This window comes from Crotalus tigris, unplaced genomic scaffold (genome assembly GCF_016545835.1).
Source record: "Crotalus tigris isolate CLP2741 ecotype Arizona unplaced genomic scaffold, ASM1654583v1 scf7180000017588.1960692, whole genome shotgun sequence".
Classification (NCBI taxonomy): Eukaryota; Metazoa; Chordata; class Lepidosauria; order Squamata; family Viperidae; genus Crotalus; species Crotalus tigris.
This window is the reverse complement of record NW_024096494.1, coordinates 1,620,608-1,635,872: the sequence shown is the minus strand read 5'-3', so window position 1 is coordinate 1,635,872 and position 15,265 is coordinate 1,620,608. Positions and strand designations below refer to the sequence as shown.

Here is a 15,265-nt window from a genome sequence, read left to right as displayed (position 1 = left end):
ACCTTTGAATGTCAAAAGCAGTACCAGATTCCGCATAGACCTTTAAGTTATTCAGCAGGATACTGCATGCCTCGTCAATTAATGGAGTCAACTATAAAGAAGCACAGGTATATATTCCAATTTTAAAACATATTGTATTTTTCTACATTAATTATATACTGCAGGAGCCAACTGATCTCAAGAGCTTCTCATCAATGGAGGAAGTTATTTTCTCAAGGAAGAAAGTGAAGTATTGCATTTATACAAATGAGATTTTATATTTTAAAATGCTTTCTCCCGTATTGAAATCCCCTGACAGTCCCCTCTATCTTGATAATTCTGACAGTTACTCTTAGATTTTTTTTTATGACAAAATGGTACCAAATTGTAAATAGTTTTACTAAGAGCTGGAAGAAGGGATGTTGCCACAGACAAGTGAAGTTGCTATCTTTAGAGGTTCCTTAAGCAGAAGGGCCCAAAGCCTCTTAAGGAATTATGCTTGAACAGCTTTCTTAGTAACAGAGAGATTTTGAGTTTTTCGTTGAGTGGTTTAAAGACAACTATAAAGACTAAAAGAGGATAAGATCTTACTGCACGACACCAAGAGCATAGGTAAGAGCAATCAAAGCTATCGTACTGCTTAGTCTTCTTCTTGCTGATCTACCATGTCCCCCGTGAATTGCATCCACCCCAATTAGATTCAAGATTTGTGCAACCACAATATTTTGGTCCAGAAATGAGACCAAAAGTTCTGTTGGCAGCAAGCAGCACCTAAACAAAAAAAACCTGCACCAATTACATACTAAAAGGAGACTAGTAGACAAGTTCTGGATGGCTTGCACATTGACGCTAGTCTAGCAGAAAAGCGGAGTGCCCTCTATGACCTTCTTTGCTCAGCAATTTCTAGTAGCATTAGAGAATAAAATGATATTAATGTGACCCAGGGATGACCTTCCAAACCACTTACGTGATCAAAATTGTACAAACATCCCTTCTATTGAATCTTTTTGGTAAACAAAGGAAGGAGCCTAAAGATCCTATCAAGCTCTATCAGCTTCTTTGACAATCTTTGTTCCTGCCAGCAGGAAAGCCATTCTAGAATTATGACCTTTAAACTCCTGCTTCTATTCATTAATCATTGTTTTTGTAATGCAGTTTGTGCTAGGATGGTATTTTCTCCTCTCCTTCCAATGCCCCCTATCTGGTGTCTTTTGGTTTAGTAAACCTTTGCCCTTAAAAAAAAAGCCCATATCCTTTCTTGCAGCAAATGCTACTTAAAACAGGAAGAATTAGGAACCAGAAGCAGATTCAAGTAGATCCTGCTGACCGAGCCATTGATCAACAATATTTTAGCCAAAGTGGTAACAACTACTGTTTTTAATGAAAGATATTTCTTTCCTGGAGCATAGACTCCATGCATTTTTTTCTTTTGCACTTAACCCTATCATAGTAATGTTGGCTGTGCAAATGTTTACCATTCCAGTTTGGTATAGGCACAAGAGAAACTTTGTTTTAAAAACACAAGCAAGCTATGTGGTTTTGGGAGCACCCCATCATCATGAACTCTTTCTCCTTTCCTGCTCCATTACTTTTTGTCCAATTGCCATTGATTTATTAAGGCGAAAATAGTAATGCTAATATTTATGTATGTCTGTATCTTCCTCTGCATGGACACATACAAATATATCTATGTATATGTACATACACAGAAAGATCTCTTATTGTCCTTATGCTGAATATAAATGACATAGATTCATTTTGCAACATTAGAATAATCGATAAAGCCAGTATTCCACATATACAATGTTTTGTGACTTTTGCCAAATCTGGTCACTTCAGTAAAATCTTTTAGTTAGGACAATGCAACAATTAAGAGATTCTGTCCATCACTGTTCCATGGTGCTAAAGAATCTCCTTATCCTTTCCCCTTGGCCTAAATCTACATAGGAGAAATAAAAACCAGATTTGCCTTTTCTTTTTTTTTATTTAATAACTTATTGATGACCTTCTAAAAGCCTGTAGGAGGATTTTGATTTACTTTTTTATTAGCTAAATCCTTACAGAAATAATAACCCAGGAGCCAGAGGAAAGCAAGGTGTGATACACTTCTCTCCCAATCTTTTTCCTTTATCCAAAAGCAGCTAAGCCATTTTCTATCAGAGCTCATTCAATTCAAGCCCACCCAGCACTTCCAGGAAAGTCTTTGTCTTTTTCTCCTTCCTCATCCAGCAATCCTCCCTCCCCACCTACTTCCCTCCCCCTTCCAGCTTTTTTCTAGAAACATAACCTTCTCTATCATTATTCTACATTCCCTTTATTCTACATAAAGGCTTCTGCCTTGGGCAGGGGATTAGACTAGAACACTTCCAAGCTCCTTTCCAGCCCTAGGAGTCCATCACTCCCAAATTAAGTTGGGTCCATGCAAAAATGCTTCCCTTTAACATGGGTATACAATTAGTTCCTGACATAATAGAGCCTGCCCATTATGCTCATAAAGCATGATAGTTGTAAAGCAGATCATCACCTGACCAATCCAATTTCATGAGCTTTTTGTGGCAGTTGTTAAGCGTGGTTAACTACCATAAACACTTTTGGGCAAAAACTTCATAAACTGTGGTCATGTGACCATACAAATGGTCATAAATGTGGGTTGGTTGCTGAGTACCTGATATATGATGGCATAATTGCAGGAGGTGAGTGGGTGAAGAAGGCAGCTGTCAGAAGTTCATAAGTGAAGGACTATCTGTAGATGAATGATGTGTCTTCAAACTTCCTACTTTCTTTGTAGAGGCAAGAGGCCTTGATGTTGCTTGTTTGGGGAAGAGACTCATATATCTTTTAATCTTACTCTGAATTCTTTATTTCCTTGTCTTGTCAAGAACCCTTGTCATGTATCCTACTGACTTACTTTCTTTTTTTTCTAACTGGAACTGAATAGGTATGATTATATTGATCTCCCCTCAAAATGTCCTGTTTCACCATCTTTATCTGAATTAATTGTTCATCTCTTTCTCATGAAGTGAATCTGTTAATATCCCCACTGACTGTCAATTACTTAAGAACCTGCTAGCTTTTAGACTATGAAGTGCTTCTGATTTCTATGTCAGCCTGTAACCTACTAATTTTAACTACTAAAGACCAAGCAATTATTTGGCTAGCTCTACATGCCATTAGCCAAATATTATATAATAGATTGCACTGAACAATTATTATTTATAGTTTCATTTTTAATTTCCTGAATGCAGAAGCCTGTTTAATAATTTGTAGCATTCAGTTCTAACAAAACTGGTATTCTGGTCTGATATACTGTACTTAAAGGAGTCCTAAATTTTAGTAGTTCTAATCTGCAAATTAAATTTTTACTTTGCTGAAACAGCTCAAATTTTTAGCCATTTGAAAAATGGAAACCTCTCCCTTAATTATTCCAAACTTTTATTAACCCATAGTTAACATTTTATAAAAAGGTATTGGGTGAAGACTTCACACAACTGAACAAATTAGAATATGGAGCTATTGGCCACAAGAAGTAATACCATAGCTAAGTTGTGCAGTTTTTAAAAGCATTTAGACAAATTAGTGGAGGTTAAGACTATCTGTGGCTGCATGTCAAGATGATTATATGCTATCTCCAAGTTAAGGGACACCATGCTTCTAAATTAACAGTTGCTAGGACACAAGTGGAACAGAAAGTTATGTTTTCCTTTACTGAGGAATCTGGTTGTCCACTGTGAGGAACAGAATGCTATGCTACATAGACTTCAGTCTGATTCAGGAGTATTGTTATCAGAACAGTGTTTATCTGATGTATGTCATCTTCAACTTCCAGAATTTTCAGCAATACTGCAGTCATGCAGGCTAGGGAATTTAATGAATTGAAGTCTATATACTTGGTAGATATACAGAGAGAGTTACACTGAACTTCAGCATAAAATAATTTTTTTAAAAAAAATTGAAGTGTTCAATATTCTCCTTATTTGATAAATCATAAATTAAATTTAATTAATTAAGCATCTGCTTAATTATCGCCATGATGATACCAGTATCAAAGCAAAGATAGGGAAGAAGATTGTGATTTGTTGTACTCTTCTCCTATCTTGTACCACAGCTTTCTATCGGATGTTCTCAGACCAATCCTTATTCTTTCCAAATTTTGCTATCTGTAGCAGCAGGCACCTAATTTTCTGATTTTCTTTCCCTATAGTTATCTTTCTTAAGCACTCTTTTTTAATGTTTTCATCATCAGTCCTTTTCATCTGGCACAGATATCGCTCCTTCATAGTTCCTTGATATCCTAAGAATTATTGTAGCCAAACTGGTTAGCAAGATGGGAGACGATAGTCGTCCGAAAGAAGCTTTTTCATGAGGCAACTGGACTTTCTTGTTTTTCCTTTGAAGACATTTCATTTCTCATCCAAGAAGCTTCTTCAGCTCTGACTGGATGATGGGGAATGGAAGGATTGATACTCCTTGCAGATAGCTGATTATTTGCACTTTTAGAGAGTTGTTGAGTTCATCTGGAGGTTTATCTGTGACATCAGGGTCACCTGAATAGTGCAAATGGGTGTGGAGCCTTCTTAGAACTGTTGGAAAGACTGTGTTGTAGACTGGAGATAGATGATGTTACATCCCTCCCCCTTTCTTGAGAGAAGGCTATTCATTCTGACATAGATGGCCTCTTTGACCCCTCTTTCAAACTTTGGATTATTTAAATTACTATTAAATTGTGATGAGACTGGAAAACCACTTCAGAGTACCTAGCTACAGTATATAGGTTAGGGCTGTGGTTTTATTATGTATGTATAAAATGAAAGCAATATCACTTTTTAAATCAGGCAAAGGGAATGTCTTAAGCTATGCCACAAATTTTATTGATGCAAGCTTACCAAGTTGAAGGGCCTCCTAAAAAGTCAGTATTGTAATCTGAGAATAGAGGTACATAATCTGAATTGCTAGGGCCATACGTAACCTTTGAAAAGTTGAGATATGACAACCAAGCCAGATGATTATCATCATACTGTAATTTTATGAAGATGCAAGAGGGAAATTGCTAAATATATGAAGGATGATTGTCATTATTTATAAACCTAACCTAAAGGGTTTTTTTTTTCCTCCCCTCACCCACTATTTTGCCTGGTTCTGCCTACATCTGAAGTAAGCTGAAAAAAAGCGAAGATGGTGGCTTTGTTTTTTGATACATTGCAATCTTCCAATAAATTCTATTAAAACATCCATAGTAAACAAAATACAAATAGGGTTATAATGAAACATATAACAAGCAATATAAAATCAAAATTAACACCACTGAGTAATATAAATAAATAGATGGCAAGAATCACAATTCAAATGCTCTTCTAAATAACTTTGAATGTGAAATTTCAGTCAAGTATTTAATCATGTAATAGTGTTCAATTATTTAATACTTTTCTTCTCTGTCACATTAAGCATTACAATTTGCTAATAGGTTCCTGAATACTATATCCCAGATTTCCAGGAGCTATGTGGAGTTCCAGGAATTTAAATGTGAGGCAATGCTATGCACAGAAATAAATAAGTACGGGGTGTTTTGCAAATGATTTTATCCTATTAATCAAGTTATTAGTAATTTAATTCTGTAATATATACAAGGAAGAACTTCATCAACTATATGCTTCAATTACTTAGGATTCTGTACCTTTATTTAATCAATTTTCCATGGAGTGTGTGGGTAAAACTATACATTGAACTATGCATTGATAATGACAAGAGAACAGTCAGGAAAAATAAAAAAAAATCAATATACTTTGGATTATGTCAGCTAAACAGGGGAACAAAGTTGTTTATCAAACCTGACAAGAGATTCTTCAACATAGGATATTCCATTCTTCTAGTCTATCCCGCAGCACTAAATCAAGCCTTCCTGTAGTTTAGTATAATATAATCAATCATCCATTCTTAACACATTTCCGTAGAAATGAATTGGAATGTCATTAAGCCATCTTAAGACTTAAGAACTACTGCTAATGCTTAGTCTTATTACAGAATTCTTATATGCTATCCTTCCTGCAGAAGATCAGCAGCTTTATTGAGATCTCTCCTCTTTTTATCAATACATGCTGCTATATCATCACATGGCTGTCTGGAGAATTCTGGGAGATGAAGTCACCAAGTTTGTAAAACACTGTTTTAAATGAACAGGAATTGTCCATATCCACCCAGAGTCAATTGTAGGTTTTTGGTTGTTTCGACGAAGTGCTCCTAGAAGCACGAAGCCAAAAACACCAGCCTGAAGATGACAAATGAGACTTTGTCAAAACGTCACCAAGACACTTCCAATTTGACACGGGAGAAAACCCAAATAACCAAAGACCTACATACATACATACATACATACATACATACATACATACATATATTTGTTTTCTGAGGTTTTGGCGGGTGTTTGTATGTAGGTCTTTGGTTATTCGGGTTTTCTCCCGTGTAAAATTGGAAGTGTCTTGGTGACGTTTCGACGAAGCCCCTTCCTCATCTTCAGGCTGGTGCTTTCAGCTTCTTGCTCCTATGTATGTATCACATACATACATACATACATACATACATATCATCCACAGTAATATAAATATTACTGTAGAATTCTGTTTGCACATATAACTCTTTAATTATGTGTATGTGTATGTATATTCCAAAAAAGCATTTTCTTGGTTCATTTTTAAATCCTGGAACATTAGGGTAACTGTTTGCTACCCTACAGAAAGCATCCTAAATCAATAATTTTAAATGTAACAAAGAAGAGGAATAACTTCTCAAAAACTAAATGGTGCAGCAAATCTGACAGTCTTATTTTATGTCATATTAAATTGGGTTTTTTTTTTATTTTAAGGTATATCCATTATTTTAGTTCACATTTAAATATTTTCTGATTTTCAAGAGTATACAAAACTGAAATGTAGTTTATAATGCACACTTTTTTGTTGTAATTTCTATTGTAATTTCTGTTGTAATTTAGTGTATGTATATATGTATGTATGTATGTGTGTGTATATGTGTGTGTGTATATATGTATTTGTGTGTGTGTACACATACACACACTTATATATGCATACATTCAGGATAAGAATACACAAATTGCTTTCAATGTGAAAAAAACTGCATTTATGAATATTACTAACATAAATGTGTATGCTTCAAAAATATGTGTCAAAACACATGCTAATTTCAATGCAAACTTTAAAAAAAATTCTCAAGTTCAATTAACCAGAGAGCCAACTTGGTGAGATTCAGTTGCTGGCCTAGAAACTCAAAGACTATGAATACTAAACCAGCCTCAGCCATGAAACCCTGGAAAAAGTGGGCCTGATAGATCAAAAATGACAAACTGAGAGGAGTTAAATGCATTGCTAAATATCAAGCTGCTAAGGAAGTTTATACAAAAGTTTGTAATGAGATATCATCAATACTGCCTCTTCATTAGATTGTTCCAGAGACTAAAATGAGCTGGATACAAGGCAGAGATGGAGAATGCTGGAAAAAAAAAACAGGTGTTACTGAATGAAAGAACTATTTGTTCTCCATAGAGTCACATTTCCGTGAAGTAGATATATAGTCCTGGATCAACTGTGTCACAGAAGTCAGTTTTGTTGATTACACAAAATATATCTTTAGACCTGTTGATGTGTTCACTGGATTGGAACAAATGGAATTTTATAGTTCTTTGAGTTTTATTTTGCTTCTGTAAATTGCTCTGTAATATTTTGTGAAGAACAGTACACAAATTAAATAAATAAACAGTGGAACCTGTTTCATAAACTCAGCAAGGTTGTTCAACTTTTTGATATAACCCACTATTTTAGGTTTCCTCATGATAATGCTGAACTTTAACCCTTCAGGTTGAAATTTTCCATGCTTGATTCCTGCCAGTACTTGTTTTCAACAAACAGCAAATGAAGTAAAATTCCACAAGCGTGTTTTGTGTATTTCCTAGTAACAGCATGCACCTAGCTTTATGAAAGGCAGGGTAAAAACAAGATAAACCTTTTATAATGCTACTAAGTTCAGACTCCTTAAAAAACAAATAAAAATCTGTGTCTGCAGAGGACCTTGTGAAATTATCATTGTTGACCTATACTGTAAATACAAATTTGTAGAGAGAGTCTAAAGACTCCAGCCATAGGTTTTTTTTGGGGGGGGGGGGGAAGGGCACATTCATTTTTTACATAAATAACTGGAAAATATACATTTTACATGAGACCAGGTGCTCATTAAAGAGTTCACCGCATCATCACACAGATGGAACAATGATCAGAAACGCATATTTGAAAATAGTGAATTTGTCAGGCCAGACATATGAAGACAGCCCTCAGGAAAGAGATTGCAGCATAAAACATAATGTGGGCAACATTGAGTAACAACAGAATCTAGTCATTATAGAGATAAAAACCTACAATCCTCATATATTCCTTGGTTGGAATAGAACTGTAGCATTTTATCATGCTAAATACTGAAATGCAACATATTTTCCCTCTGAACTCAAGCTTTACATAGAAAAAGTAAAATGGAATGCAAATGAAAACTGAACTGCCTCCTGCTGTCCCTTTGCTTCTGTTTTGTTCTTTATTGCTATTTGTAGGTTCAGGTAAATAACAACACTCCTCTCCTCCTCCAGATCAATTCAGATATATATTTTTTAAAAACCACCTTGGCTCCAGGTATCTGTCATATCTACTTTCAAAATAAAGCATTGCACTGCATTGCACTCCCTTTTGTTATTTTGTCTTTGCCCCCCTCCCCACACCCTTGCATTCTGTGGCTCTTCTGTGCATGCTTTTAATTCCCAGTGGGCTATTTGGTGGCCTCCCCCATTTCTCTTTATTTTACAGCTAATGCAAATGTTCTCTGCATGGATGGTGATGTTGTATAAGCTGTGTATAATATACTTGCCAATCTTTAAGATTTTGTAACCTGTGATTTATATTGTATGAATCTACTCGATTGTGGCTTATTTCTTGTTAAAATGACTTGCTATGAAGCATGAATAAAAATATTCTGTTGTTGTTTTAAAAGGGCAATTGTTTGTAATTTTCTTCTCTGAGACTACTGCTCCCTTTCCTCTCTGGACATTTTTTGCTTTCCTTCACATTGTGCAGCTTAAAATGCAACAGTGTGAATCTTCCTCTTGACTTAAATAATTAACTCTGTAAACAGAGACATCTATCCCTGCAAAGCACAATATCCAGGAACTATTTGTCCTTCTAAAGCGTGTCTGGCTCCTGCCAGCAGGGTCTGGCTCTGTGTATACCAGAGGTTTTATCTTTTGTTAGATTTAAGGAGGGGAAAGAAGGGAGGCAAAGATTTGTCTTATGCCAATGACCCACAGTAAGAGGGATTAATTTCTGTCAAGGCAATACAAAACTCTCTTCTTTAGCCTCTCTCCCTCCAAATTATAGAGAGCACATTTGCATTTATTGCTTCCCTTACTTTAAGTCCTGTCAAATTCACTATCAAACCAGGGAGTAAGCTAGTTGTCTAGGTACATTACCAATGATATTGTCAGTTCTGATTAATCAGGGGTCCTTCGCAGGCTTATGGCCAATTAGAATTTACCATAATAAGGGGGTGACAGCTGGTGTTGCTAAGCAACAGCTGTCTATAGAACTAAAGAAGCCAGACACATTTAGATGCTACTGCAGAGTTCGACAGCAACATGTCAAAACAACATAGGCTTATGTCCAGTAATTTTATTTTCTAACCAAAGAACAGCCAATGGGGTGAGAAATATATTTCCTTTTTAAGAATATGACTGTGAGGGAAAAGAATGATCTTCTCTGTATATACTGTTTGGAGATGAATTTTCAGTAATGGAAATGCTATCTTCATTTTCAATTAAGAGAACATATTAATGAACTGGAAGTTTATCTCATGATAAATTAAGTCTCCAGATGCTTGATGAGTGGATATAGAGAAATAGGCTATCAGACTAGGAAGCAAGAGAAATTAATACCCCCAAACACTTTCAGAGGCCCTCTCTAAGAGATACATGACTATAATCTAGAGAAATTAATTCTGAAATGATCTATTTAGAAGACAGCAAGAGTCCTTTTTCTAGGGCAGGCCATGGGTAAGGCCAAATTACCAACGAAAGAGTAATTACCATTCCTGAGCAGTCATCTAGGCAAATCCCACTTGTACAAGAAAGATATACTTCTTATTAGCAAAAACAGGATCCAATTTTTCAGTTGGTTTGAGTAAAATAGGCACTAGGCTAATGGGACTATATTGCTGTATTGCATTTCACGCGCTTGTGTTAATCTGAGCTGGAACGTAAAACCTATTGCTTTCCTGGAAGAGCCTAATAATGCTATGGAGGGGCAGAGCTGGCAAAGTAAAAATCAACATTTTTGTGGGGAATTGGATAAAAATAAGCATGTGCTAAAAAATTGTCATTTTATTTTGCACATACCGTTTTGTATGTGAGCCCAGAGAATTATTCGTAGAAATATGTCTGTATATATTGCAACAAGTTATATGAAAAAAATAAATAAACATACAAATGAAGAGAATTAGAGAAATAGCTTCAGGCAGTCCTCATTTAGTGAATGTGTCATACAACAACCATTGCAGTTATGATGATGATAATGATAGTGAAAAAGTAATTTTAAAAACAATTCTCACATTTACAGCCTTTGCAGTTCTGTAAAGCAATAGAAAGCCAAAATACTTTAAAATCATAAGCACAGTTGCAATTTCTCTAAACACCCATTTTGTTTAACAACCAAGTTGCCAGTCCAAACTGTGTTAGCTAAATGCAGACTATCATATCAGCACAAGCTTTAATTTAAAGGTGGGTAACTTGCAGCCAATTCCCCCCCCCCCTTTTAGCAGACTTTAAAGTCTCCTCTGGCATTGGATGCTGAAAAGTGACAGCACTATTTTCCACTATTTGAGTTGGGAAACAGATGAAGAAATATAATATTGTAGGCATTGATGTCGACAAAGCAGGAACAAGCTGTGCATGGGCCAGCCAGAAGGGTTGTGCAAACCCTCTTATCACAAGGCTGGGGAAATGTCTTCAAAAGACAAAAAGCAGGAAAAGATTTGGGATTTAAAACTTGGGGTGGGAGAGAGGGAAGAGAGAGCAAGAGAGGCAGGCAGTCTGATTTATGTGTTTTGCATATATATGATTTCTTGTCTATAATAAAGCAACTTTCCTAAGCTGTCTACAAAACATTTGCTATTTGCTATCCGAGTTGATTTTATGGACAGTAGAAATGTATTCTTACATCTGATATGCAATCTGAGACTAAGGTTAAAGCAGAGATAAGTTAAAAACTAAATAATACTCCTACAACAAAGCCCAACTCACATAGCTGATGTGGTCAGTTTGTGGCCAGTAAATGCTAACACACGCAGCCCTCCCTATTCTAACTCATAGCAATCCAGAGATGAATTCTTTTTATTTGCAAAACACACAACATAGATTCCAATTATTTACCCTACGCCAGGGGTTTTCGAACTTGGCCCTTCTATGACTTGTGGACGTCAACTCCCAGAATTCCTCAGCCAGCAAGTTTGAAGACCCCTGCCCTAAGCCTTTGTTCTCAAAAGTATTTTTTTTAAGAAAATGCACTTTTTAATGATGCATCTTTGAGGAAATCTCAATTTTTGTACACTAAATATGAAGTGTTTAAATGTTGTGGTAGCTTTACTTTTGAGGACACTCTAGGGAAACAAAACACATAATGTCTTGTGGTAACTTCAAAGGCCAACAAATGCATTATTGCATAAACTTTGGCTATCAAAGGCCATGTGCTCAATAATCCCTGCAAAGCTTATGCACTAATAAATGAGTTTTTTTTTAAACTGCCACAACAATTTTAAAGTCATTCATGTAATCTCATGTGGTTTATTAATTTTTAATGTGCCACAACATTCCTCATTTTTCTGCAAAAAGATTAATAAAGCTAGCCCGCTGGAAAGCTCTTGAAGAAAAGATATGCTTATATAAGTGGGGGGGGGGAATCAAGTCAGGAAATTTCCCATTGGCACTGTGAAACTGGTCATTTCCACAGTAGTGACTTATAACTTCATTTGGCATTATTCAATATCCCTGTGCCAAATAAGAGTAATAAGGATAGGCTTTTCTTTGCTGCACTGATGCCTGGATAATGTTATGAAAACACTTTAAGTCACTATAGGAAAATGGCCTAGGGCAGAGGTTGGCAACCTTGGCTCTTTTATGACTCGTGGACTTCAACTCCCAGAATTCCTGAGCAAGCCATGCTGGCTCAGGAATTCTGGGAGTTGAAGTCCATGAGTCATAAAAAAGCCAAGGTTGCCTACCCTTGGCCTAAGTTATTATGAAACCAATTAGATCAAGTTCTTGGATAAGACTAGGTTGTGAAACATAGAGACGTATCACATCACATAGAGACCATGGCAGGAAAGGAGTATTTCCAATCCCTGCTTTCCCCAAGAGATTGTTAGATTGCAAAGGACTGATTCATTTGTGTATTTTTTTTTTTTAAAAAAAGCTTACATCCACAGCAAATAACGATTTGAACTTATGCAGTTCCATGTACAAAAAATAATAAAAAAATGTAGCTACTGGTCACCTCAAAAATTCAGCTGTTAGATTTTTGTCAAAAACAGGGCGTAGAGCAGTTGTGCATGCTCTAAATGCAATGGATGTTGTGTTGCACTGTTCTTCTGAACCTACTGAATAGCAAGTGTCATAGATATTATTGTTTTATGGTATTTCACACATGAAAGTTGTTCTAGTTGAGATTCTGTGAACAAATGCTAACCAAACATTTCTGCCAAATATATACTGAATTTCTATGTGGAAATTGGTCTTCCTGTGTTTATAGGTACCTCCCAATTTTTGGAGAGATTCCAAAGTAGTATAAAGATTTCTAATGTCATATCCTTTGGGGAGGGAGAGAGATCAATCACAGGGATCTGGAGTCCAAATCTGATAGAAAAACACAGATAAACTGCATAAAGGTTATTTGTCCAGTTGAAACTAAGCTCATTCTTCATTTTCTAATTAAACACCTTGATATACTGAGAAACCCTTCTCCTTAAGGGAGCAGTGATTCTGCAAAGGCAGCCAGTAAGGCATTAACCATGTTGCAGTGGATGAGTGGGTCACTTTTTATGTAATAGTGCACATTTGGGAAACAGAGCAGAAAGAAAAAGAAAAGGGTTTCGTATGTGCGATTGTGATACCTGCCTGCATCTTACCTCTTTTATCTTTGCAATACCGAAGGCTGGGGTCAATATGCTCCGGACCTTTTCCCACTTCTCATCACGCAACATGACAATGCTGTCTGCAAATGGCTTAAAAACCAAATCCAGACTCTAATTGAGGACAAAGATAGAATAGTATCAAAAATAGACAAATCTTAATAGCAATTTAACAATTGATGAATAAGTACGATAAATACGAAGTAGGATAATAATGTTCAGATTCCAGAATTCTGAAAAGTTCTGTATTGGTTTGCCTGCACACTCTTGCTTGTGCTTTATACACACACACACACACACACACACACACACACACAGAGTCCTCAAAGCTAATGCACACTGGGGTTTTCTTGTAACTGTGTAGATATCCTATTCCAAGCTCCTGTGGGGGTATGATTTCATTGCTCTAGAACAGGGGTGTCAAACTCGCCACATCACGTGACATGTCGCGATATATCATGACTTTTCCCCCATTGCCGGAGCTGGGGTGGGCATGGTTTTGGCATGATGCATCCGGCCCATGGGCTGGCAGTTTGATACCCCTGCTCTAGAACAAGAATGTTGTCCACAATTGTTCCTACTTGGAGTTTTGTGAACCTCCAAGTAAAACCATGATTTTAAAGTTCAGAACTAGTAGAGACATATTCGAAAGAAAGATTGCAAAAACAAGACTTTATGGGTCCAAGATTTAATACCACTGATTTCAGTTAAACCTAAATTCAGTTTATCTAGCTTTAACCAGGATGAGAATAATATTATGACAATTCAACATTTCAGTAATATTATATGAGAAACTGTTAATCTGCTGAATTATTGGAACCTTTGGAAATGTATATTAGTTGTAATAGCATTTTTCAAAATGCTAGAGACAGGTAAAAATCAGAATGCTGCATCTTGACCTCCCCCATTCATATAGTGTAAATTCTAGCTATGTTCTCTGGTCATCTCATCCATCTTCTAATATATACTGTTGGCCACAGGGTGAACACTTTGCCCTAAGAAACCATAGTGAATGATTTCAAAAAGCTATAGCCCTTATAATGTTGTACAGGGGAATGCATCACTAGTATGAGTCAAGAGGACGCAGCTATCAAGTATGCTATATGATTTCTGATCTGAGAAACTCTGGTTCTCAATTACGTGCCAACAACAAAATTGAGGTACATTTAAATTTGTTGCCAAGCAGTACCACTAAAAAAAAGCAGCACTCCACACTGCAATATTTATTGCAAATCTGTGGTGACTTGTCATTCTGATCAATGATTGTAATAAAGAATGGATCGGTTCTGACCTAAATGCAGGAGTCTTCAAACTTGGCCCTTTTATGACTTGTGGACTTCAACTCCCAGAATTCCTCAGCCAGCATGGCTGGCTGAGGAATTCTAGGAATTGAAGTCCACAAGTCATAAAAGGGCCAAGTTTGAAGACCCCTGCCTAAATGTATACCAACTGAGCATTCCCTTCAGATCCCTCTTCAAAGTCTCTTTTTTTCTTAAAGCACTACAGAACTCCTTAATTCAGTATCCTATACAGCAGTCGTTCTCAATCTTTTTAATGCCGCGACCCCCAACCGGTCGTAAGTCGAGGACTACTCAACCGGTCGTAAGTTGAGGACTACTCAATTGGTGCAGCACCGTTTGCAGAATGGGACTTTTGGCGGGCTCAGCAGGGCAGAGACAGCCTGGACAATTCCTATTGGCTTTTGAAAGCCAATAGAATTAGACTCTATTCAAGAGAGTCCATTCTATTGGCTTTCAAAAGCCAATAGAATAAAAGGGAGTAGCACAGCTAAGGAAAAGGGGGAAAAAATGGCGGACTGCGTTGTTTAGCGACCCCCGTGAAATGGTCGTTCGACCCCAAATGGGGTCCTGACCCACAGGTTGAGAACCACTGCTATACATTATAACCAATCCCAATTCAGTTTTTTTATTTATGTATGTATTTATTTATTTATGTAAAAGATTTATATGGCTGCCCATCTTAAGCAACTTGGCACAGCTCTCAATAGTTTTTCCATGCCTCTATATCCTTCTCCTGCAACTCCTACATCAAACATTAACTTAATTGT

At 36.5% G+C, this 15,265-nt stretch overlaps 1 protein-coding gene across 10 annotated transcripts in view; it reads right to left on the bottom strand.

Annotated features, from left to right (window-relative positions):
* The window catches only part of TBXAS1 (thromboxane A synthase 1), a 258,953-nt gene that overhangs the window by 99,778 nt on the left and 143,910 nt on the right, over positions 1-15,265 (bottom strand). For 8 of the 10 annotated variants that reach the window (XM_039362422.1, XM_039362417.1, XM_039362411.1 and 5 more), the window contains 2 exons: positions 13,195-13,311; positions 3-91 (listed from right to left, as the gene is read on the bottom strand). In XM_039362422.1, coding sequence (XP_039218356.1) covers positions 3-91; positions 13,195-13,311 — 206 coding nt within the window. The remainder of the gene's footprint in view (positions 1-2; positions 92-13,194; positions 13,312-15,265) is intronic. The other 2 variants (XM_039362466.1, XM_039362480.1) reach the window with 1 other exon arrangement.